Below are 27,236 nucleotides of genomic sequence, written 5' to 3' on the forward strand. Positions count from 1 at the left end.
GGTAACCAGAGCACTAGTTGCGGTAAATCCCAAACTAGGTGAGTGGCTCCAGCAGATACCATGAATAACATCTGAGATCTCTGTCCAGAAGAGCGCAGTCCTAGGAACAGCAAAGATACTCTGAAGCTCCCAGGCCTCTGGTAGAGAACCCAAGCTTGAAGGATAAAGACCACCCACAGGAGTAAGGGGAAATAAGAGACTCATATTTGTCTCCCCTTACTTCAACTGTACAGAGACATCTAAAAAGTGCCCATTTTATTTGGAATATTATTAATAGAAGCCACACAGTAGTAAAAAACAAAACAAATGGGGGGGGGGGGGGGGGGGGGGGGGGGAAATCAAATTGTAATGCCCATGATGACATATTGTTTTCTAACTGTCCAAAGTCTTGGACTAGAAGGACATATTATTAACACCAGCAAGTGCAGATAAATATTTAATTCCCTAATTTTAATATATTGTGGAGCAGGGAAATTATTTTACTGCTATTGGTAAATAATCATCATTATTACCCTTGCATTAATAATATAACCTGCAGCATTGATATTGTATTCAGAGGTTTAAACAGTGTGTGTGTCTTTCAGAAAGACTAAGTTGCAGGCAGGAGTTGACAGGAAGTTGCAGAGAGTTTGCAGAAGTGAAAGCAGAGTCTAAGTTATTCTGAGGAGCAGGTTAGACGAGAATATTTGAATTACTAGGTTATTCAAATTGTCTGTTATACTTTTATATTCTTTTACTAAACTTTTAGTAGAAGTTCTTGATTAAAACATTTATTCAACATAGTACATGTAGTTTCAGTTAGGTTATTACACATAAGGATGAGCCTCTGGTCTGGTAAAAGGTCAGAAGTGCAACGGGTGAGATGAGAGGGCATGTAAGGTCAACACATACACACACACACATTAGTTAGACTCATTTATAGGTGAGAAGTTGGTCATGTTTGTCTCTGGAAAGAGGAACAGCGTCTGGCAGGATGTGGGGCTCGTGTTCCAGACGAGACGAAGACAACGTTCTTTTAAACTGTGTTAAGAGTCATTGTGGCTTTGATTTGACGTATGTATGTATTCTGTCTGTGACGTATGAAGGGGCGTCGTTAATTCAAACCCTGATGCTATAAAAATCTGTGTATGCTTTGATTAAGTCGAAGATTAATTCCTGTCTGCGTACAAATTAGTCTTCCCACGCGTGTATTCATTAAAATCAATTGTTTGACCAAGATCTTCTGGACCTGGTTGTTTGTACTCTCCTTCCTCAATTATGTGAACCTTAACAATATGTATATTATGACTGCTGAATATATATATGCCTTGACACAAGAGATGTAACACAGACAGATGCTTCACTGAAAGCTTTAATGTTGCAAAACAAGAAAAAACAAAGAAACAACAGTTTTGTAGGATCAATGCTGTGGTAACACAATCAGTCTGCTCTTGTTAAAGACACAAGGCCTAAAAGACAATGCAGCTTTAGCTGATTTGTCATTTTGATGTTTAGATTGGTACCAAGAAAGGAAAAATGTAACTAGGAAAAGAAGTAGGAGCAAGCATAACACAAACACTATTATACATCGGTTTGTGTTTTACTGGAAAATTGATGCTTCAGTCTCAGCCTTGGTGTTTTGATATTTTCTTGGCACAGACAGATGGCCGATTTTCGTGACACTGCATATCATCCCAACACTTGGAATCTGCAAATTTCAAAACCAGAAATCAGTAAATTCTATTGCTGTCAGCGTTATTCGTGTTAAAATGACGTTAACGCCATACCGTCATTAACGCAGCAAATCGCCCTTAGCAAGTTAACGCAGCTCGCCCCATGCAAGGGGCTGCACACGGCAGCAAAGCGTTAATGAACCAACCACACTGACAGGTTGATGCCATGCAGCCCATGCACGGCGTGAGCCACGGTAATGGCGTTAATGTCATTTTAACGAGATTAACGCTGACGGCACTAGTAAATTCATTTTTAAAAAAAATCATTCAGAAATTAGGCAATCATGTTAAATATTGTGCTTTGAATTACCGCCATAATTCATCTGCAGACAATCCTGCTTGCCACTATTATTAGGCTCTCCGGGGCACCAGTGTGTATAGTGGAAAGGGGTCCCATCACTCCACAGCCAAACATTTTCCTAGAAGACAGAAATTGATAGCATCATTTCGGGCAGGCCAAAAGATCATGCCTAGCCAAAGTCTTGTGAAATCAGCTTTATTTAATTGACATAACCAATGTAGGCAGCTGGTGAATCTCAAATATTATTTATTATATAATTTAAGCTGCTTTTAATTGATTCATGTCGATTGATTTTACATTTTGAGATAATGGTAATCTGTCATCATTAACCCTTTGAGACCTATTGGAGCAGGAATGCTTCGTTTTGCGTATCTATTTTTAAATACCGGTAGAACTGCAACCACATAAGTTAGCACATTATTATTTTTATTATTTATTTTTTTGCATAGCAAACCGGAGAAGTTGTACTTAAATCTTATGCATTCAGCTTGTTCTAGGTCACAGTTTCCTTTCCCATATGGCTTTGCAAAAATTGCATAAAAAGCACTTGCAGTAAAAAAAAAAAAAAAAAACCCATAATATTCCAGAAACACGCTTTGCTGATCTGATCAGCTGTTCGTAACACTTCCTATGTTAGAATAGACATCGGTGCGAACTGTCGCATGTCCGCCATTACCTGCTAAAACCGGAAGTGACGTCATATTTTGTGGGAAACTTAGTTTGGTTTTCCCTTAACGACCTTTATAAACCCATGCTGGTGCTTTTCTGTATAGTTTCTGGGATGCTTAGAACTAAAATTTCAGCGCTGGAAATAGTTTAGTTTGATGCACATGCTGTTTTCTTTGCTAATTTGCATTATACTATTTATTTATCATTATTAGTATTTCCCTGCAGTATATAAAAAAACTAATCTCAAAAATAAAACTATAAAGACACTCAAAACAAATTTCCTGTGGTTGGAAACTATTTTGTGCAACTATTTTGTATTTACAGTTTTGAGAGATAATATGAAATATGTGTAAAAACAAAACAAAAAGTATTTTATTTTTTGTGGACTTTATTGCAATTTTTTTTTTTTTTTTTGAATTTATGAAGTTAGTATAGACGTAATGCAGACATATTATTAAAATTTGGGCTATAATGGTTGTATTGATGTATAGCAACTTGAAATGCTCCCAAAAATGGGACTACAGCATGTAAAAATATAAAGATAAGCTCTGGCGTACTTGGTTCTACGGTAGGTCTTAAAGGGTTAAGAGAAACAGAAACATAACGTAATGATTTAAAAAAGTACCTCAGATGCATCAGTTCCTCCTATCCAAGTTTCTTTGTAGCCATGATCACCAGTCAGCTTCAGAATGTGATGGTACTCGCTGCTGCTGTGCACAGATGCAAGGTGTGCACCCATGGACAAGCAGTTTCTCTTCAGTGAAGAGTGACAGAGAGAGGTTTTTAAAGTCACAACGAGGCTAGATGTGTTTTAATCAAGTTTTGAAGACAATACAAATAAGAGAAACTTACCTCAGCTTGAGCCCAACTCATGGATCGTGGAATGTAGACAAAGCAGCGTTGATTGAAATGAGTCCAACCATAAGGACAACCAGAGGACATGTTGAACCGGTAACTCTTTGCTGGGAACAGATAAATAGCTGTATGTATGTATCTCCAGCTGATATTGTACTGTTTGATTTTTTATTATGACATGTACAATATTGAAAAAAAACAACCATACAAATACCAGCTTGACAATTAAATATTACATATTTAAGTGATCGACAATATACAGGGCACTTTGACTACCTCACAATTATATATTGTAATTATATTAATGCAGCTGTAATCTTTTTTTTATTGATTATTAATCATTTTCATCAAATTAATCATTTCAAGTAATAGGCAGTAAAATTTCAAAACACAAAGTTTCATTAAAAATTGTTATTGATTTTATGATTATTAGTATATTTACAAAGAGAACTGAACAGAACAAAACATGATCACTTAAATACAAGTCAATGCAGATGTGTTTTAGCAGCTGATTCTGCAAGTGTTATCTCTAGTCATTCTAAAGCTGAGGGGACATGATGGCAAAGTATGGTCAGCTTTGGATTTCAACTTTTTAATAGCCAGAAGGGCTGATATGAGGCTGATATGAGGCTGACACTTTTGGTATTTAACTTGTGTTCAGACTTAGACAGCTGTGAGAAACCAATATGGTCTTTTTAGTTATACAATTTATATTCAATGAACAACTTTAATGTATCTAAAAGGTCTTTAAATTGGCTTGTGACTGTTTTTATTTTCGTTTTCTTTGGACACTATTTCTACGTCAAAGTTAAATTTCACAATCTCTCTCTCTCTCTCACTCTGTGATATATAAATATAAATTTTAAAATGCATTTTTGTTTTTCTTTCATTCCTTAAAATGTGTTCTCTACATTCTAAACTGAGAGTCGCATCATGCATGACACAATTGATTTTCTTTTCTTTATAAATGTGATTAACTCTGGTGAAAATATGGAAATGTCCACTGACCAGTTGGAATTAAACCTCCTGCACCACCGCTGACGTCTTCACGTGGCAGAAATGAACACAGCAAAACAATAGATGGCGACTGATTATTTAAACACGTACATACTGACATATATTTACATACTTCTCATTATACGGCAATACTCACAAGCAGTGGTCAGAAACATCGATCCACAAAGAAGTGCAGCCACAACCAGGAGCTTCATGGTGTCTCTGTGAAAAAACAGAAGACATAAGTACTGACAAATCTTTAAAGAAAGGAGAAAAGATAATTTGAGAGTTTGTACCAGACCTTTTGTAGAAGGTCTTCTTTCTTTTCACTGTGAGCCAGTAGCTTCAGTCTTCCACCATAGAGGTGATGAAAAGCTCTGAGACTAGTGTTTATATACTCTTACATTTGTATACTTGCAAAATCAGGAAATGACTTATTTCTTAACCAAAAAAAACAAAAAACAAACAAACAAAAGCCCAATTGCCTCATCCCTAATTTGATTTCATGCTGACTTGGTTTCAGAAATTTACTGATAGTCAACAGAGAGGTTTCAAAGAGTACAAGGATCAAGGATATTAAAATACATTGTAATTAGTGTCTTTATCAGTATTTAAAAAGATACAATGCATAACGTCTTCCTCCTGTTCTAAAAGTTAAGAATGTATTGCCACCCCTTGATAACGTAATTGTGACTGAAAATATTGTTGCAGTTAGTTAAATATAAACTGGAAGAAATATCATGTTGTCCTTTGAGATAAAATTGAAGATTTAAACAGTTTTAAATCCATTACACTAACAGAGAACTCCACAGCCCGGTAACATGGACTTTAAATACTTACAACTTTAAATAAAGACAGTAGCTGCAGGTTTCATAGATGTGTAATTTATTCTTTTCATTTAATAGAGTCCACATTATTATAGTAATAAGGTCTATTATACTATAGTATAATAGTGCGCATGTGCCAACCAGCATGTAGCCTGTTACAGTTAGTCCTGCTTTTTCTCATTAGTTTAGCTTTTTTTCCTTAATTGTACTTTTATCTGTTTATTATCTTTCCCTCAATCATGTGGATTGAGAGAGTTTCTGTTCTGCTGGTGGACGCAGAAGTGCTACTTTTGTCGAGGAACGGGACAACACCTATATACTGCATGGACTGTTTACTCGCTGGCCAGACCTGCAGACGTACCAGCTGAAATTTGGATAAAAACATATCGGGGATGCAGAGGTCAAGGACAGAAGAGAAGAAAGAAGGAGACGGTGAGACAGCGGAGGCTCAAAGCAAGGAGGAGGTATAAACCGTGTCTGCCGTCTATCGTATGGGAAATGTGCGATCGTTAATAAATAAAATTGATGAGCTCTCAGCGCTTGTACGGAGTCAGAGGGAATACCGGGAGTATAGTCTTATGTCTTTCACTAAATCATGGATGCACCAGGACATTCCCAACGATAACACATCCTTGGAAGGCTTCCATACTGTTCGGGCAGACAGGGACAGCATCAGTAGTGGTAAAAAGAAAGGAGGTGGGCTTGCTGTTTTTGTTATACATAACAATAAAAGAAAGGTTTTGTTGCCCGGATATTGAACTGTGTGCTGTTGGATTCGGGCCGTATCATTTGCCCAGGGAATTTGCTCACGTCAGATTGCTGGCTGTTTACGTTCCTCCCTCGGCTAACCCCAGAGCTGCATGTGACACTACCCACTCAGCACCCAAGTGCCTTCATTCTGATCTCGGGTGACTTCAACCATGTTACATGGACAATACATTACCAGCATTTAAACAGTATGTAGACTGTCCCACCAGGGGGGAGAGAATCTTAGACCTACTGTATGCTAATGCTAAGGATGCATACAGCTCCTCCTCCCTCCCCCCACTTGGAAGGTCAGATCACAACCTGATTCACCTCACCCCCCACTATGTGCCAATGGTGAGGAGGGAACCTGTCACCACGAGGAGCATTACCCACATCACCCACTGCGTGAGTATGTGAGTGGGCTGAGCAGCTCCTTTAGTCAGAGACTGAAACACCCTCGCTGCAGGAAGGAGCGCTTTCGCAGATCATTCATCCCAACAGCAGTTAGACTCTATAACTCCTCAATCACGATGTCATAAGTCACTGGACACTGTGAACATCCACAGTCACCACTTTATGCATAATGGACCTTCCATGACCTTCCAAGCTATATAGTTTATGTCTTCCATATTTCCAACTATATCCATAATCACATACTGTGTATGCTACCATTGTATATAGTGTATTATCTTACTTTTTTCATTGATTGTACTTATTTGTATTTTTGTATTTCCTTCATATATCTGTACCTGAGCTGAGGTGACGCAAAAATTTCCCCGCTGTGGGATCAATAAAGTCTTATCTTATCTTATCTTATTAGGAGGTGGTCAGAGGAGGCCTTGGCGGAACTACAGGGCTGTTTCGAGGTGACCGACTGGGAGATACTCTGTGAGCCTCACGCCGAGGACATCAATGGGCTTACTGAGTGTATCACAGACTACATAACTTTCTGCACAGACTCAATTGTTCCAGCTCAGACTGTTCATTGTTTCCCAAATAACACGTTGTGGGTGACTAAGATAAAGAGGTGAGAAGGGTTCAGGTGTTTCTGAAGGACAAGATCAGAGAGGCTAAGGACAATTACAGGAGGAAGCTGGAGTGGAAACTCCAGCAAAGCAGCATGAGAGAGGTTTCGAATGGCATGAAGACCATCACTGGATTCAGGCCAACCAACAGCAGGGGAGGTAAGGGAGGTGAGAATAGAGCTAATGAGTTGAATTTGTTCTTCAACAGATTCGAAACTGCAGTGACTGCTCTCACCCCCCCCCCCCACCCCCCCAAAAAAAACCTCACCTGTAGTCAGCCTGGAATCCAGAACAACACCACTGTACCTCCCTCTCTCTTCACATAGCGCTGTTGTCTCTTGTGAGAGTCCTGACACCTCAATCGTGCCTATACCCATCTGGACCAGCCGGCGAGCACTGTGAGGGTCATGTTTTTTTACTTTTCCAGTGCTTTCAATACCATCAGGCCGACCCTCCTGGGTGATACGTTAGCAGCGATGCAGGTGGATGCTTCTCTGGTGTCCTGGATTGTTGATTACCTGACAGGAAGACCACAATATGTACGTCTCCCACAGTGTGTGTCTGACAAGGTAATCAGCAACACAGGGGCACCACAAGGGACTGTCTTCTCCCCCTTCCTCTTCACCCTCTACACCACAGACTTCAGCCACTGCACAGAGGCCTGCCATCTTCAGAAGTTTTCTGATGACTCTGCGGTGGTTGGATGCATCAGCAGGGATGATGAGACAGAGTACCGGGCTGTGGTCGACTCCTTTGTCACGTGGTGTGAGCAGAATCATCTGCAGCTCAACGTGGCAAAGACCAAGGAACTGATCGTGGACTTCAGGAAGACCAGGAAACACTTGACCCCTGTTTCAATCCAGGGGATCAATGTGGACATTGTGGAGGACTATAAATACCTTTGGAGTACACATTGACAATAAACTGGACTGGGCTAAAAACACCACAGCACTTTACAGGAAGGGCCAGAGTCGTCTCTATTTTTTGAAGCGACTGAGGTCCTTCATCATCTGCTGAAGAATGCGCAGGATTTTCTATGATTCTGTTGTGGCCAGTGCGATCCTCTATGCTGCTGCATGCTGGAGGAGCAGGCTGAGGGTCGCAGATGCCAACAGACTTAATAAACTGATCCGTAAGGCCAGTAATGTTGTGGGGATGGAGCTGGACTCCCTTAAGGTGGTGTCGGAGAGGCGGATGCTGTCCAAGATAAAGACAATGTTGGATAATACCTTCCACCCACTCCACGACATGCCGGTCAGTCACAGGAGCACGTTCAGTGAGAGACTGAGAGTACCGAAAAGCACCACTGAACGACACAGGAAAACTTTCCTGCCTGTGGCCATCTCCCTCTACAACTCCTCCACCTAACACACTGTATACTGCAATAGCTACACCCTTTTTGCACATGTTCTTCTTTCTTATTCAGCTATTTATCAATAAGTGACTTACATGTATATATATGTGCATATGCATGCATACATTGTATATATTGTGCTATTCCGTACTTAGTGTATTGTCTGTCTGTGTTACTGTTTATACTGGAGCACTGTAACCAAAATAATTTCCCTTAGGGATCAATAAAGTATTCTGATTCTGATTACCAACAGCTATATCCACTATGGGGGGAAACTAGTGAGGGAGACCATTAAGACCAAGCTGGGATTCTTGAGTCTAGAGGTTTGGAGAAACTTCCTCCCTTTCTTTCATCACAGCTGTCATGTTGACCCATTGAGAGAGGCATCGTTTCAGAAACATCAGGAAAGCCTGAAGTTTGTCGCAGGCATCACACAGGACTCAAGATCTTCACCACCAACTCCCTGGGAACTCGTCAAAGCTCCACTGTAGACCTGCCCCAGAAGATGAATAACCCAAGATTTCATGAACAGCGTGATAGAGACCTATCCTCTTTGTAATTTCAGAAGTACTCAGATAATCCTCAGAGGATTCAGTCCTGCAGAAAGATATATATTCAATATATATTATCCTCTCTGGTTATTCTGGTATGAATGACTCTGAATTACGTTATGGTAAATAACACACTATTGGCAAAAAAACGTGTGAAATAATTCCAGATTATAGTTTTTATTTCAACATACATGTGAAGACCTTTGACCTAAATAAAGTTTTATTTAATGCTGCTAGAGAGAACATTGTGTCTTCTTCATGCACGTTCAGTATTTAAAACAAGCTGTGAAGATCTGAGATCAGCAGCTTTTTGAAACACCAAACTGAGATACTGTTTGAACTACTATTGCTGATATATAGTCACAGTTACATGGATGCTTAATCGTTTTGACTGTTTGTCTTTAACTTTATCAGTAAAACAGCTGCAGTTACTGTTGTAAGTCCTGAGGTCTGAATCTGAGACCAGCTTCTGTAATAACAAAGAGAACAGAATCATCACAAGCTATGAAATATAAAGTGTGTCTCTCAAATCTGAAATAAAGCTAATCCTTCCATGTCCTCACACACATCAGGATCTGAAGTTTTACTCTTACATGTTTTTCAGCTGACATTAGCTGTTACTTTATTTAAAAAAAGCCTTATATACTATCAGATTATCCAGGCTAATATTTATCTTTGAGTAATTGGTGCTTTTTAAATGGAGATCTGCAAAGATGAGATGATGGAAAAAGTTTCCAGTCCTGGCTCAATCTGCTGCTGCATCATGGTCACCAACATAGGTGTCATAACTGGTGTTTGTGCTGCTTGGGTATTTGACAGCAAATATTAACGCTTTAAATTATTTCTCTTGAAGGATGTAAGTTGTACAGAGTACTGTTCATGTAACTTTGTGAACAATTAACAATAATTAGACTGTTTTTTAGCCTGAACATTTTAAACAAACTCAGGAAAACAAACAAACAACAACAACAAAACAAATACAAAGAGTCTGCTAAAAAAAAAATCACCAGTGGAAAACTTAACCATAAATTTTAACTTAAGCTGCCAAACGGCCGTAGTTGGTTTTAGCACATAAATATTGGACTTATTATCAATGAGGGGTTACTGAAGTGCAAGCGTGTCTTTTAATTTGGTGTTTCTGTCCTTGCAGATGTGGCCAGAGACAAATTTAAATTTTAAAACCAGCTCTGCACAGGAGCAGAAAGTGCCATGATTCACTGCGATAAAGGACCCAAACGCAAGACTCGGAAAAAAGAGGGATGAACAAGAAGAGGCAGTTTCTATTGTGCTGTGAAAACTCAGATGCCAAAATACAGGCAACAGAACATAATAACTGGAAACAAGGAAACTAAACTTGGAAACAGAGAACTAAGAAACTGAGAAACTAACAAGTTACACTTAGAACCAGGAGCATGGAGGAAACACATAATGCTTGTCGTACTCTCACTAATGTAAGGGTACGACACGATAATAAGCAGGTGATGACAGAGGGCTAAATTACACAGCAGAGTTATGAGAAAATGGGAGACAGAAGGGAAACACAGCTGGGCCTAATTAGGCAGGACGAGACAAGGGAAGCAAAACTAGGCACACAACCTAAGCACACTAAACTATAAACAAAAGAGCAAAAGAGACAACACGAAGCGTGGGTACAGAGACAGAAACTTAACACTTGTCATTTTGTCTCTGCACACTACCACAGTGGATTGTACATCAAAAAATCAATATGTGACTGAAGTACAGACTTTAGCTTTAACTCAAGAGAAAAAGCACAATCACAGTCACAGTCATTTTTATACACAGTCTCCCATTTTCTCCCATGTTCGTATTTCATTGGACAATTACCTTAAAAGCAGTTTCATGGCCAGATGAGGCCTACTCCCTTATTCATTCATGAAAGTGAACCAGACAGAATATCTGAAGTTGTTTTTAAAATGTTGAATTTGGATTTCATAGCTTGTTATTTCACTTTTAATGTTTTTTAAGACATGAGAAATTGATAAGTATGAGAACTACATTTTTCTTGTCATAGAAAAATTAATAAAACTTTCAAGTAAAAAGCAGAACTTTTGAAAAAAAGTATGATGAAATCTATGATGAAATTCCTTTTGTCAAACAAAACAGAAGTTACAAAACAACATTGTCTAGACATTTGTCTAGACAGCCCCAGTTCCAAGGAAGTTTAATTACAGAAAAAAAATTTGATTATATAAATAAATACACATAATGCAATAATTGAATGATTCCCAAACTCATGAATCCAGATTTTATGCATAACAAAGCACAGAAAACATACAAAAATGCTTGAACTGAGAAAACTTAACATTATATGAAAAACAACAACTCGTCTTAAATTTAATAGCAACACATCTAGCTCGAAAAGTCAGTGGTACTACAAAAAACAGCTGGCAGCTAATTGGATTAATTGGCAACAGGGTAGTAACATGATATATTCTATAATAATAGTAACTTAGAGAGGCAGTTTTCTTAAAAGTAAATCCTATTAGAATTTTTTTTCTCAATGTAATAATACAAATAGATTGAGTCTCTCATCATCTACAGTTATGTTTATCATCAATAGATTTTAAGAATCTAGAGAAATCTCTGTGCTCAAGACAAAGGCCAAAAAAACAAACAAACAAAAAACTGCATAGACATGATCTTTGGGCTGTCAGGCAGTGCTACATTGAAAACATTCTGTTCACTGTATTGGAGGATTACTTACAAGGAAAATAGTGTCAGCAGATTTCACTAGGTGATCCACAATTGCTGGTTAAAACTCATGCAAAAAAAATCTATATGTGTACATAATCCAGAAAGGCGAATAATTTGGCTCAATAGTTAAATTGAGGCCAAATTGAAAACTGTTCTGTGGTCAGACATATCAGAAGTTGAAATTATTTTCCGCGTCAGGTGTTGAGGAACCAGGGCACCCTGATGAAAAGTGGGCTACTGGAACAAGAAGGCATCGGTGGGCAAGAGACGAAAACAGGGCGTTGTTGGAATGCTACTACGCAAGTAACCCCGGCGGAAGGGGCTACATGAATAGGATGAGGGACCTATGGATTCTTCGATACCCAACATCCACAATGACGGCGAAACAACTAGTAGCTCAGTGTTCCAACATTCGAAAGAAGGGACTGCTCTCACAGCTAGAGATTGACGAGGTACAACACAAATGCTACGGCAAGGAGGAGTCAGGACGCCAGGTCAGGGGGGCGATATCATCACCCCCAGAGTGGGTACATAGCCCCAAGTGCGATAGGAGAAGGATTGTTGAGTGCGAGAGGAACTGACCTGAAAAATAGGATCATGGCCAAGCTTGAAACCTGGATCCCCCGTAGCCGGTTACCAAGATTACGTGAAGTACCCTCAGAAGGTCTGCTAGATGATGTTAATGCAGCACTACGGGCAATACCTACAACCACGATTACCGACACTAACAAGCTGATCTACAATACGGCAGCAGTGATCAGTGAGATGCTTGGCTACAAGTTGAACAGCGACAAGGGGCAGTACCCTCCATGGAGAAGGAGGCTAGAGGGCAAGATCAAAGTAGCACGGAGGGAGGTTAGCCAACTAACGGAGTTGCAGCAAGGTGCGACAAATAAGGTGCCTAAGAAATACAGCAAGCTGTCCATACCTGAGGCCTTGGAAACTGCCAAGAAAAGACTCACAGCCTTGGCCAGCCGCTTGAGGAGGTACACCAGAGAGATAGAAGGCAGGAGAATAAACCAGCTGTTCTCCACAGAACCAGCAAAGGTGTACTCTCAGTGGCAAGGGAACAATAAGAGAACAGCACCACCAAGGCTGGAGACGGAGCAATACTGGAAGAGCATATGGGAGGAGGATGCAACCCATAACGGCAATGCTCAGTGGCTAGAGGATCTGAGGGCAGACCACAGCGACCTCCCTGAACAGGGTCCAGTAACCATCACAGTGGCAGATATCCAAGAAAGGGTCTACAGTATGAAGAGTTGGACAGCACCAGGGCCCGACATGGTTCACGCCTACTGGCTGAAGAAGCTGACTGCACTCCACGAGCGTCTGGCAGCACAAATGAACCAGCTGCTAGTTAACGAGAGACACCCGGAATGGCTAACTGAAGGCCGGACGGTCCTGATCCCCAAGGACCCCAAGAAGGGACCGGTCCCCTCCAACTACCGACCAATAACCTGCCTCAGTACTACATGGAAGCTCCTGTCAGGCATCATATCGGCTAAGATGAACAGGCACATGGGTCAATACATGAGCGGGACACAGAAAGGAATTGGCAAGAATACCAGAGGCGCAAAACACCAGCTACTGGTAGACAGAACAATCAGCCGAGACTGCAAGACCAGACTGACCAACCTGTGCACTGCCTGGATTGATTACAAGAAGGCCTATGACTCAATGCCCCACAGCTGGATACTGGAATGCCTAGAATTGTACAAGATCAATGGGACCCTAAGAGCCTTCATCAGGAACTCAATGGGGATGTGGCGTACAACACTAGAGGCCAACTCCAAGCCCATAGCACAAGTCACCATCAAGTGCGGGATCTACCAAGGAGATGCTCTGTCCCCACTGCTGTTCTGCATAGGCCTGAACCCCCTCAGTGAGATCATTAACAAGACTGGCTACGGATACCGACTACGGAACGGAGCAGTTGTCAGCCACCTCCTGTACATGGATGACATCAAGCTGTATGCAAAGAGTGAACGAGACATCGATTCACTGATCCACACTACCAGGCTATACAACAATGACATTGGAATGTCGTTCGGACTGGAGAAGTGTAGTCGGATGGTAACAAAGAGAGGGAAGGTAGTCAGAACTGAGGGGATTGAACTACCAGAAGGCAACATTGCAGACATAGAGGACAGTTACAAGTACTTGGGGATCCCGCAGGCTAATGGGAACCATGAAGAGGCCGCTAGAAAGGCTGCAACCACCAAGTACCTGCAGAGGGTCAGGCAAGTCCTGAGGAGTCAGCTGAATGGTAAGAACAAGATCCGGGCCATCAACACGTACGCCCTGCCCGTGATCAGGTACCCTGCTGGGGTAATAGGCTGGCCAAAGGAGGAGATAGAAGCCACTGACATAAAGACAAGAAAGCTCCTTACCATGCATGGAGGGTTTCACCCCAAGTCCAGCACCCTGAGGCTGTACGCTAAGCGGAAGGAAGGGGGCCGGGGACTGGTGAGTGTCAGCACCACAGTCCAGGATGAGACAAGGAACATCCAAGAATACATTGGGAAGATGGCCCCAACTGACCGAGTGCTCAGTGAATACCTCAGGCAGCAGAAACCCAAGAAAGAGGAGGGAAATGAGGAACCATCATGGAAGGACAGGCCCCTGCACGGTATGTACCACCGGCAGATAGAGGAGGTGGCTGATATCCAGAAATCCTACCAGTGGCTGGACAAAGCTGGACTGAAAGACAGCACAGAGGCACTAATCATGGCAGCACAAGAACAAGCTCTGAGTACAAGATCCATAGAGGCTGGGGTCTATCACACCAGGCAAGACCCCAGGTGCAGGCTGTGTAAAGATGCCCCAGAGACAATCCAGCACATAACAGCAGGGTGCAAGATGCTAGCAGGCAAGGCATACATGGAACGCCATGACCAAGTGGCCGGCATAGTGTACAGGAACATCTGTGCCGAGTATAACCTGGAAGTCCCGAGGTCAAAATGGGAGATGCCCCCAAGGGTGGTGGAGAATGACCGAGCTAAGATCCTGTGGGGCTTCCAGATACAGACGGACAAAATGGTGGTGGCTAACCAACCGGACATAGTGGTGGTAGACAAACAGAAGAAGACGGCCGTAGTGATCGATGTAGCGGTTCCGAATGACAGCAATATCAGGAAGAAGGAACACGAGAAGCTGGAGAAATACCAAGGGCTCAGAGAAGAGCTCGAGAGGATGTGGAGGGTGAAGGTAACGGTGGTCCGCGTGGTAATCGGAGCACTAGGTGCGGTGACTCCCAAGCTAGGCGAGTGGCTCCAGCAGATCCCGGGAATAACATCGGAGATCTCTGTCCAGAAGAGCGCAGTCCTGGGAACAGCTAAGATACTGCGCAGGACCCTCAAGCTCCCAGGCCTCTGATAGAGGACCCGAGCTTGAAGGATAAACCGCCCGCAGGGGCGTGCTGGGTGTTTATATATACACTCAACAAAAATATAAACGCAACACCTTTGTTACTGCTCCCATTCCCCATGGGATGGACGTAGAGACCTAAAATTCATTCCAGATACACAATATAACCATCCCTCCCAAACAGTGGTCACAAATCAGTCCAAATGTGTGGTAGTGGGCACATCTGCTATATTGAGATAATCCATCCCACCTCACAGGTGTGCCACATCAGGATGCTGATCTGACATCATGAGTAGTGCACAGGTGTACCTCAGACTGCCCACAACAAAAGGCCACCCTGGAATGTGCAGTTTTTTGCGCTATTGGGGGTCTGGGGACCCAGAACCGGTCAGTATCTGGTGTGACCACCATTTGCCTCATGCAGTGCAACACATCGTCGCATGGAGTCTATCAGATTGTCAATTGTGGCCTGTGGAATGTTGGTCCACTCCACTTCAATGGCTGTGCGAGGTTGTTGGATATTCGTGGGAACTGGTACACGCTGTCGTATACGCCGGTCAAGCACATCCCGAACATGCTCAATGGGTGACATGTCCGGTGAGTATGCTGGCCATGCAAGAACTGGGACATTCTCAGCTGCCATCTGCCCTGAACAATGTGAACCATGATTCATCTGTGAAGCGCACACCTCTCCAACGTGCCAGACGCCATCGAATGTGAGCATTTGCCCACACAAGTCTGTTACGGCGACGAGCTGGAGTCAGGTCAAGACCCCGATGAGGACGACGGGCATGCAGTTGAGCGTCCCTGAGACGGTTTCTTACAGTTTTTGCAGAAATTGTTTGGTTGTGCAAACCAATTGTTCCAGCAGCTGTCTGGGTGGCTGGTCTCAGACGATCTTGGAGGTGAACCTGCTGGATGTGGAGGTCCTGGGCTGGTGTGGTTACACGAGGTCTGCGGTTGTGAGGCCGGTTGGATGTGCTGCCATATTCTCTGAAACGCCTGTGGAGACGGCTTATGGTTGAGAAATGAACATTCAATGCACGGGCGACAGATCTGGTTGACATTCCTGCTGTCAGCATGCCAATTGCACGCTCCCTCATTGCTTGTGGCATCTGTGGCATTTTGCTGTGAGACAAAACTGCACATTCCAGGGTGGCCTTTTATTGTGGGCAGTATAAGGTACACCTGTGCACTACTCATGATGTCAGATCAGCATCCTGATGTGGCACACCTGTGAGGTGGGATGGATTATCTCAATATGGCAGATGTGCCCACTACCACACATTTGGACTGATTTGTGACCACTGTTTGGGAGGGATGGTTATATTGTGTATCTGGAATGAATTTTAGGTCTCTACGTCCATCCCATGGGGAATGGGAGCAGTAACAAAGGTGTTGCGTTTATATTTTTGTTGAGTGTATATATATATGGGTGAATGAACAAGTTGTATAAAGCAAGTTGTATAAAGCACTTTGAGTGCTCAGATGGAGTAGAACCAGTCCATTTACCATAGAAGACAATAAACAGAGGTTAAATTCACCAAGATGTATTTACCAGTCGCGATAGGAACAGCTGCTCAGATTTGTCATGAAGAAATTTGGGTACCTTCCTGAAACACTACCCTTGTTCATTCACCCAATCACACTTTTAGTGTGAGAAGTGGATGTATGTACATCTGGGTCCGTTCTAGACAGGCACGTATGAGGAGGCAGACAGTAATGTAATAGGGACACATGGTGGTAACAGAGGCAGGAAAGAGGTGGTGGTGGGGTGCTCTGGAAAACTGCTTTTGTTATGTAATCGGATTGCACTTTGTCAGGCCTCTAAGACCTGACCAGCTTGGCCCTAAGCTTCTGCCGATCTAGCTCTTAGGGACACTGAGCCACACAACCCCCCTGACCACGCTAAGGTGGCAATTCCTCAGGGGAAAAACTGAAAAATAAAACAATTTCTCAACAAATTATAACAACTAAAAACATGACATGTACCTTGATTGGCTGGCCTATATAAAATATATTCAAACCCAACAATACACTTCACACTGTTGCCAATATTAATGAAACTAAGAAGGGTAGGCCAAGTTATAAAAACAAAGTAAATTCACCAAGTCTTGAAAAATAAAACTGAAAAAAATTGAATAAACCCCCCCCCCAAAAAAAAAAAAATCCATCCAGATCTTTACAACCATCAACATAAAACTTGTCATGGCTGTGTGCAGGACCAAAAAATGCAGGACTCACTGAGGCAAAGGTGAACTTGAAGGAAACAGCTTTATTGCAGGTTTCAGATTGAGGAGACTAACTATACTGGGGGGAAATAAACTAAGAGGCAAGCAACACAGGTAAACAGAACCCACAGCGTAGTTTGCGGGTGAGTAAACGTTAACAGTGCGACAGAGAGCATAGAAACACACAGGGCTTATATACACAGACACCTAATCAGGGAATGGGAAACAGGAGGGAGACGAAACTGGGAGAAATAAGGGCTAACGAGACAGGGAATACACTAAGACACAGACCTGCAAAATAAAACAGGAAATGCACAGACTGGACTCAGAGATGCGGTACAGACAGAACAGAGGGAACACAAAACAGAAGGTGTAAACCCAAACACACAGTCAGTATAAACTAGAACTAATAATAATAATAATAATAATAATAATAATAATAATAATAATAATACTAATAATAATAATAATGACGAAATGTATTTTCATTGGATTGACTAACTCTCAAATAAATTTGCAAAATAAAGTAAGACTAAAGTAAGACCTCTCAATATAACCAAACACAACGGATTGAGAACAGAACTTTGTAAGTTATTTTGCAAGGAACTAAACTACTTGTTTGCAACTGAACAGCTCCACTCTCCTTTATCCTGTTAGTAATCTCACCAGTTGCTGACTTTGATGAAACCTGACACTGGGTCATTTGCATACTAACAGTGTTTGGATGTTTAGCTGGGGGTGGGGGATCTCTGCTCAGTGCTGTATGAGCAAACACATAAACAAAGCATGGAGGAACACAGCAAACTAGAGTTTAAACTGATTAGCTACTGTGGTAAATCTTCTCAGACAGGGGGTCTGCTTATTTTTTTGGCATCTGAAGAAAACGCTTTTATTATTAATCAATTATTTGCCACAATTATCAGTAATCCACTTGGCTCTCAGCGAAGGCGGTCGCACTTTTTCTCCTCTCCTCCTTCCCCTTATCTTTCCTGCTTAGCCTCTTGTGTCCTTGTCTTGTCTCGTGTGTATTACTTTCCCTGAACAGTATCTCACTGTCGTTCTCTAAAACCTAAAAGAGAATTATGGATTTGATCAACTGGTCTCTGAATGCTATTGACACCCTTTTCTCAACGAGAAGTCTGGGCTCGGGAGAGCCCGAGTGCCCTGGAGGGACTTTCCCTGCTGGATACACGATGGACGGGTGGCAGAACTGGAGGGTCATGTGCCTGGCGGGACTGTCGATCGAGGACGCTGAAGATATCTACCTATTCGGAACCAGGATTACAGGGTTCTTGCTGATCGGAGCTGGCTTGGCCCTGACTTATCGGAGAAATAGGAGAGCGGAACCGGCTGTTCAAACCACCCCCCCCCCCCCCCCCCCCCAAGGTTGCCCGCTGAAATCGAAGTGATGGGACGAGGCGCAACCTCTCACAACGAACGCAGCATGGTTAACACCTTGGAGATGCTTACAGCTGCCGTGAGGACTCAAAATAACACCATTGAGCATATGTTGGGATACATCAGAGAGAGGCCTGCTCAAAATGAGACCCTTGAGCGAAAGTTGGATCACATCACAGAACGGCTCACTGCAGTTGTGGGGTCTCAGAACCAAAAGAATGACAACACCACAGATCTGAGTTTGATACCATCATGGGGAGGCTCGCGGCTCTCCAACAGGAGATTGAGAGACCAGTGTCGGAGTGTTAAAGAGCAGCTTGAAATTCTCCGTAGCTGCTCGCATAAAAGAAAAATCACCAATATTCAACATGCGGACACCACGGCGCCAGCTGCTCAGGCCCAAGGCTGGAGCCGAACAACAACTCCCTGATAACGACTGTGTGATGACTATTTTTCCCATCCCATGCAAGGCCACCTGGGTTGGCTGGCAGACTGTTTACTTAGCCTGATAGGGCGGAGGACACTATCTCAGCTGAACTCTGGACACGCACACACATACACTTACACTGATAAGCACGCACTCATCTCCCTCCTTTTCCAAACGCCTTCGGTTTCCTGTGGGGGAAGACGGCGGGTCTGAAATGGTAGCGCTGTGTAGGATGACTGCTGTGTTTCCTTCCGATTACTCCTCACCCCCTACCCAACCCTGTGGCTTGTCACGTGCTCCAATGTTGTAATGTGGACATTTATGTGCTCTCTGTGCAGAGGAGGGTTTTTTTTGTTTCCTGTTCTCATGCCGTCCTCCCGTAGGTGCCCAGCGTGAGAGGATGTCTCCTTTTTCTCTTGTATTTTTCCCATTGTTGTGTACTTTTTACAGTGTTGTACAGTGTTTTTTTCTGTAATGCTGCCGATCTCTGACTGTGTGCAAGTCCGGGGGGGGGGGGGGGGGGGGGGTCCTATTCCTCTGCCAGGCAACCTGCATATGGCCAATAAAGCATTCATTCAATCCAATTCAATTCGTCTTCTAAAATTGAGATTTTGGGTTTGCCAAAAAAATCTAGTACATTAAGTTGCCTTGAAACTTAGGTGGTGGTGCATTTTTCATAAGTGACAGTAAGTAAAATCAAAAAAAGAACTTGCCCCAGGTGCTGCTTAACTGTGGAATCCAGAACATGCTTGCTTAGCCAACAGCGAGAATACTTATTCATTTTTGCATTTTTGCTCAGCAGGTTTTGATTAAATTTAAGTAAATTTTAATGTGTTATCAAATGATCAGCAGCAGGAAAACAATCCATACAAATTGGTTGCAGAGTTTCTTTTTCACTCTTTCACCTTTTTTTGACACTGTTGCCACCTGCTGGAAATGAAACATAATTTTAAATGCCTGTGTGCCATAATGTAACATAGCCAGATCTAAACAGGAATACAAACTTCATACACTTTATTTGTTTTGACCAGGATATGTCCCTCAATTCATATATTAAACAAATATGTAGGACTGCTTTCTTCCATGTCTATTAAAAAAGCATCTTCACTTTAGGGTGATGCTGAAAAAATAGCTTTTTACTTCTTAGTTATAACTTCAGTGACGGACTCTTTTTATTTTCATCTTGAATAATTTGTATTATCAGTCTTTCCTAAAAAGGCATTAAAATGCATTAAATGCATTTGGTTTATCCAGGAGTGCTGATAGGGACTAGAAAGAGAGAGAATCCTATATTGGCTTCTCTTTTTTGACTGTTAAATTTAATTTTAAGTTCAAAATCTAGTTTAAAATTCTTCTAATCATATAGAAGGTCTTGAATAATCAGGCCCCATCTTATCTTAAAGCTCTCATAATACCATATCACACTAATAGACCTTGTGGTATACTTGTGATATCTAGAGTATTTAAAAGTAGAATGTGAAGCAGAGCCTTCAGCTTTCAGGCCCCTGTTATATGGGACAAACTTTCACTTTTGATTTTCGAGACAAAGGCCTTCTCTAATTTTAAGATTAGGCTTAAAACTTTCCTTTTTCATAAAGTATATAGCTAAGACTCATCCACTTATTTGCTTGGTCTACTATTGTCCTACAGTTAGCTGATATGTAAACATTTCCTTTGCTGCACTTAAAGTCCTCTTTCTCTTTCTATTGTCCACCTTTGTCCTTTGCCTGCCAACGATGTCAATGATGGTGGCAGCAACACCACTCGTTTAAAACAGCAAATAATTTATGTCTCATACATGGATGTACTCTGCATAGTATAAAATGAAATTGAAGAAAAAAGGAGCTTTTGTAAGGACAAACTATTCAAATTTTCATTTCACAGAAAAATGAGCTTGAAAGTATTTTGAATTCAGCATGAAACAGCTCATTGCAAATGGTTTTCATATTTTGATATATACTCTTCTTGATGGTTAAACAAGTTCTCAGAAAGTCAGTAAAATAAATAACAAGAGCAAATAGGTGATGTTCAAGCTAATTTATCATTAGATTTGAGTACAGATAATCTCTAATGCTAACAACAGGCAAATCCTGTCACCTTCTTGTGACATGTCAGGGGTGCAATGTGGGTTAGCTAATCAGAAGTTTAATTGTCCTGTGGTTGTACACTGCGGTACCTCCTTTTTGAGCATTTTTAAATGTAACCATAGTGGTCTCGATTACTGTGACTGTGTAGTTTTCAGTCATTCAGGTCATCGTAATTAAGGAATTAAGAAAAGTGACTGGACTTCTTGAAGACTCGACTTATTGAGATATCTTATACAAGATGTGAGTGGGCATTAAAGTGTTTGGGAAGGGATCTCAAAACTGGATTATAGATGGCAGACATTTGGTGTCATAAACCACCTCCTCTGTTCAAGGGTAGTCGTTCATAGTGGACATAATAGTGGACTTTCAAATCAGCCTGACTTCCCACTTCCTGGATGTAAAGATTGACTACAATAGGTGACACCAGGAAGCCCATGGAAAAAAAAACGTTTTTTGTAGAAACCCTCATTCTCAAAGGGCTTTGCATTCCTCCTGAGTGTTATGCGCCATCTAAAGGTAGAACGTGACGTCTAGTGGGATAACATTGATTCAGCAATTAAAGACATGATAAACACAAAAAACATAACTGGTGTGTACATCTTTTTTAACTAACTTTAAGTTTTTTTTCTTTTCATCTCTTTTTAATTGAAATTCTCCTTTACTTTAAAAAAATACCCGCTGACATTTGTCCATGTTCAGGGATGTATGTAGCTAATTACTGTGGCTGAGTCGAGCAGTTGTAAAGATATAGATGTGGACGTGTGAAGTAATTGTCATTTTCTGTTAGGTAGTCACACAGTCATGACGTTGGAAAGTTATAGCTAATCCGTCTTTACTGAACTACTTTAGTTTTTGCTCTGATGTCATGAAGACTTCAACCTAGTCCAAAACCCTAACTCTATGTTTTTTTTTATGTAAACACTTTTAAATAATCATTTAGAATGACAGCTCCCTGTCGCTCCCTCCCTCCCTCCCCAGAATTGTAGCAAGCTGATTGCTACAATTCTGGGGAACAACTGAAAATAGATTTTGCATTTTCTTAGAGGTCAGGATTAGGGGCATCACCAATGATGTCTTAGACACCTCAGGATTAAACAATAAAGTTTCTTTGTTCATGGCAGGGCTGGTGTTAGATCCTCTCCCATATTCAAACATAAATGGATTACATTTCTTTACTGGCAAAGCCTTGAATAAACATGAACTTTATAAACTGTACTTTGCTTGTGTTGGAGAAAAATCAGGTGGTCTTCCAGCAGTTCATTGAAACAGGATGAGGGCATTGATGTGCCAGTAAAATCGCTGGATCATTTTTCAAGTTAAATTCATATTACCTTTTCTGTTTTGTGTGTTATGAGTGCATATGAGCTCTTTTCTCGTTTTCACCCCTGTGAACAGGCATATTAAGAATTGTATTGTATCGTTTAAATATTTTAGTCTGTTACTGTTACTGTCTTGGAGAAACTGTAATGCACAATATTTCCTTAGGGATTAATAAAGTATTCAGATTCTTAAGACAAGCTGTCTTTAGGTCCCCACACAGAAAGGCTGTATCTGCAGATTGAGACCAAGAAGGAAGATCTGAAGGTCATTTTGCAAAGGTTTACTTTCTTTTCAATGAAATGAATGTTCTCAGTATTGGTTTGTAAACTCACTCAAATGTTACCCCGCTTTAGGTCATTATCAAGGTTAAATGTTAAGGTTCCATGATGAAGATGCTTACTGTCCCTCTGCATGTGTGCACCATGATGGCTTTTGCCCAAATTTCATGTGTGTGTGTGTTTTTTGTTTTGTTTGTTTGTTTTTTAGATTTTACATACAAAATATGTGATTGGGGAATAGTACATCTTAAATGTTTCAATCAGTTTCGTGTTATTTTTAAGTGTTAAGTGTGCGAGACCATTTTATCTTTTAAAAATCAGGTATAAAATGAATGTTAAAAAATCAAAATTAACAAGGTGTGCAAATCAGCAGTGTTTTTAGATTCACAGTGAACAGTCAAAAACAGTTATGAGGTGTGTCATTGAGGTACATTATTTTGTTATTAAACGCATGTACACTGATGTGATATGAGACAGACCACATCAGGTTACAAGTAACGCGTTACTGCCCATCTCTGGTGGGAACACATGGGGAAACAGCTGACTGACATGAACATAATGGCAGGACAGTGAAACTAAATACAATGAACAAAGGCTGTATCGCAATTCAGGTTCTGCAGCCTTAAAGTACGCAGCCTTAACGGTCCTCAAGGGCCGCGTACTCAAAGACCGCTAAGGCCAGAAGTGCGATGCTTGTTGGCTTGTGAAATAGGACGGTCTAGCCTCCGTCCGCTGCCCATGATACTAACAGCTGGAAACGTGTCATACAGCTTTGTTTGACAGAAATGAAGGAGAACATATTTTGTACATTTGTTTCTCCATGAGCTTTGTGTGATATAATAAGTATCTGAGGCTGAGACCACAGGACTGTAAAACATGATTGTTGGGCTTCATTTCTGTGCTGAACAGTCATTTAAGATTAGCTAGTAAATAACAATTAGCTAATGTTGTTCATGAGTTTAAAGTCATCTCACTTTGGTAATGTAAAGATAATATGGCCAATATTAAAGTTATTATATTAATCATTATTAGTCATTACAGCAGTGAACTTGAACTCTGTGTCAAATACTGAGCTTCAGTACAGATTCAAGTTACAGTTATTTATATTTCCTATCACCTTAAATCTTCACTCAAAGACACTCAAGTATCTTTGACAGTGTATATACAGATGTATTATATATAAGAGACAAATATTGTTCTTTCAGTATGTTGGCATTACTAAATTTGGCTCGATGCTTATATATATTTATAAAAAGAAAATGTACGAGCTGTGATAACTGTTTCTGATAAAATGAAGAGTAGAGTATATTAAATATCCCTTTATTGGGTGAGAAAATCAGACCATGTCATAACTGCTTTAAGTCATACAGAATACATATCAGAGACTTAAACAGGCTGACTTCTGCTAAATGGGTCAAACTGGGCAGAAAGTATACAAACACATAACATCCTTATAGAATATGATGTAACACTATAGATCAACTTACCTCAGAATATATAAAGCATATAAACAATTACAGTAATATTATGCAACAAACACAGCAGTGCTACTAATCCAAAATACTCAAAGCTTCATAGAACTGAAACAAACATTTATTTTTAGCTCCATTCTGCTGCTGATACATACTTTAGGTTTCTGAATATTAAACTTGTCTCTGCCTTTCATAGTGTGTAACTTGAAGGCCCTGAGTACTTTCTCCCACACTGAAAACACTGGAATGATAAAATTATTTGAACATTACCTAATAAGACTGATTCAAGACAGACAATTAGTTATGTTAAACTTTTCTAGCAGTCCTTCACAAACAGGGAACAGTCTGTCTATTCTCTCCATCTGTGAGCTGCTGCTGGCTCTTCCTCCTCCTCTTCCTCACATACTGCTGAGATTGTCCTGGTGGATCATCAGGGGTGCAAAGCCTCACAGATGATGTGCAGCAGTGGGTCCCTCAGTCTGTCCTCACTCTGGACACTTGCAGTCGTCACACATGGAAATCAAATGTGTGATAAGCTGCAGGATTCAAACACAAGTGTAACTTATAAATAAATGTTCATACTTTTATTCCACAATCAGAGAGAAAGAAACAGAGAGAGAGTGCAGGCCAGACAGACAGGTGACAGTCTCAGGTGTATACACTGCTACAAAACAGCACCAGAGAAGCAGGATTTAGTGTTTGTGTTATTACGAGTGCTAAACAAGAAGAGTTCCCAGATGGTACAGTGGACTGAATGTCCTTCTGAAAAGGATATACACGAGTGGATCCTCTGCCTTTTTCAACTTCCTTTCCTTCATGAAGGCAGTAGGAGCATCCATGTTCACCATTAAACTGTTTAAAATTCTGGACCAGAGGTCTGGCAACTGAGTCACTCATTAGAATTAGAGGGATTACTTTTGTATTGACACAAACTCCTTTGTCATTTTCCCATGTGAAACCACTGTCCTGTAGATCCACACACTCATCAATGGAAGGTTTTAAGAAACTTTACATGTGAGGCTTCTCATCCCGGAACCATAGTCCACAAAGGAGTACATTATCCTGTGTTGTTTTCAATGGCAATTCATTAATGGTGCATAAAAGGGATTTTTTTTAAAAAGTTGGCACACCATCACAGCTAAATGTTAAGCTGAGGGTTTGAAGGGCCGTTTCTGAACCACTCAAAGCTTTCTGATACAAAAAAACCATTACAAATGTCACCGAGAGAAGTTGTTATGCCTTTTGGTCAGAAGTCAGTAGTTAGTGCATAGTCTGATGAAGTTACATAAGCAAGGTGATAAATAAGTTCAAAGTTAAGAAATATTATAAGTAATTCATGCTAAAAAAAACAGTTAAAATGTCTGGGTTCGAAATTTGCTCAGAGTGAGTCATCGTTATCACAAGCGATCTTTGTATTGTATGTGCGGAAATGGGAACGAGGGAGCGCTCTAATAATTCACCTATCCAATCTGATTTGCTTTCAAAGTGTTTGTTTCCTTTTTTTTAAACTGTCTATTTTATGGCTGTTCTTTATTGATCTGTTACCCATTTTAGGTATTTTGTTTTTTAAATACTCCGATATCACCATGAAGCACTTGGGTGTGACACTGAGACCAGTGGAGAAACATACATGGGAACAAGACTGACGGGGAGATAGAAAGAGAACACCGAATGCAGAGACAAGACTAAATGGAAGGGATAAGGCTGACTAAACATGGGGCATGGAAACTCCCCTGTTCCGTGCTCCATGATAACAGAAACCTACGGACTAGAAAACAAAACTAAGAAGACCTAAGAAAACAAATATAAACAGAGGGATCACAACTGTAAACCAAAACAAGGAACAGAACCTTAACCATAGAACATTAAACAACCCAGAATCAAAAGTCCAAACACATTTACACTGGGCCAAAGACCCAGGAGCGTGACATCTTTGTTGACCAGCAGTCAATAAATGAAATTAAACATCCATGAAATTCAAGCTGGGTGGAGAGAATTGCGTAAGGTTGGTAAAGACAGGGTTAGTGAAGCATGGAATCAAAACATACTTAACCCTTTAAGACCTACCATAGAACCAAGTCCGCCAGAGCTTATATTATATTTTTACATGTTGTAGAGCCATTTTTGGGAGCATTTCAAGTTGCTATACATCAATACAACCATTACAGCCTAAATTTTAATAATATGTGCAATAAACTACAAATAAATTTTTTAAATGGTTTTTGTTTTTTAACATATATTTCTAGTTAGAGAAATTTAAGAGGCTTATCCCTCAAAACTGTTAATACAAAAAAGTTGCACAAATAGTTTCCCACCACAGGAAATTTATTTTGAGTGTCTTCATAGTTTTATTTTTGAAATACACCAATTTCTATACACTGCATGAAAAACGAAAATAAATATTATAGTGCAAATTTGCAAAAAAGCAGCATATGCATCAAAATAAACTATTTCCAGCAGTGCAATATGAGTCCTAAGCATCCCAGAAACGACACAGAAAGTCATAAAGTCAAACATAACCTTTAAAAACACCAGTATAGGCTCATGAGGCCTTGATGGTAAAAAACTACATTTCCGCGAAAATGACGTCACTTCCGGTTTCGGGCAGGTAATGGCGGACATGCGATAGTTCGTGCTGATGGACGTAGGAAGTGTTATGAACAGCTGATCAGATCGGCAAAGTGTGTTTCTGGAATATTATGTTTTTGTTGCTGCAAGTGCTTTTTATGCATTTTTTGCAAAGCTATATGTGGAAGGAAACTGTGACCTAGGACAAGCTGATGGCATAAGATTTAAGTACAACTCCTCCGGTTTCATATGCAAAAGAAAGCTTATTGCGCTAGCTTACGTGGTTGCAGTGCTACCAGGACTTAAAAATAGTTACGCAAAACGGAGCGTGCCC

At 40.9% G+C, this 27,236-nt stretch overlaps 1 protein-coding gene across 1 annotated transcript; it reads right to left on the reverse strand.

Annotated features, from left to right (window-relative positions):
* Window positions 1-1,346: 1,346 nt before the first annotated feature.
* Window positions 1,347-19,462, reverse strand: LOC146579170 (type-2 ice-structuring protein-like). The gene is made up of 7 exons (XM_085269488.1): window positions 19,316-19,462; window positions 4,691-4,755; window positions 4,546-4,581; window positions 3,535-3,644; window positions 3,308-3,436; window positions 2,023-2,131; window positions 1,347-1,687 (listed from the first exon to the last, which is right to left on the reverse strand). Exons 1-7 carry the CDS (start codon window positions 19,333-19,335, stop codon window positions 1,605-1,607), a joined length of 552 nt encoding a protein of 183 aa, XP_085125614.1. The 5' UTR covers window positions 19,336-19,462; the 3' UTR covers window positions 1,347-1,604.
* Between the last annotated feature and the right edge of the window lie 7,774 nt (window positions 19,463-27,236).

This window comes from Mchenga conophoros, linkage group LG3 (genome assembly GCF_057382185.1).
Source record: "Mchenga conophoros isolate Kocher_MC1m ecotype Shallow Benthic linkage group LG3, M_conophoros_male_GT1.1, whole genome shotgun sequence".
NCBI classification, from domain to species: domain Eukaryota; kingdom Metazoa; phylum Chordata; class Actinopteri; order Cichliformes; family Cichlidae; genus Mchenga; species Mchenga conophoros.

Bases quoted from the DNA above. Each gene is read 5' to 3' on its own strand.
- LOC146579170 (XM_085269488.1), bottom strand. From the start codon at position 19,335: ATGAGTGCGTGCTTATCAGT. The intron at 4,756-19,315 runs GTAAGTGTATGT...GTTTTTTCACAG, and splicing joins ATGAGTGCGTGCTTATCAGT to AGACACCATGAAGCTCCTGG. The intron at 4,582-4,690 runs GTGAGTATTGCC...TGCCACGTGAAG, and splicing joins GATGTTTCTGACCACTGCTT to ACGTCAGCGGTGGTGCAGGA.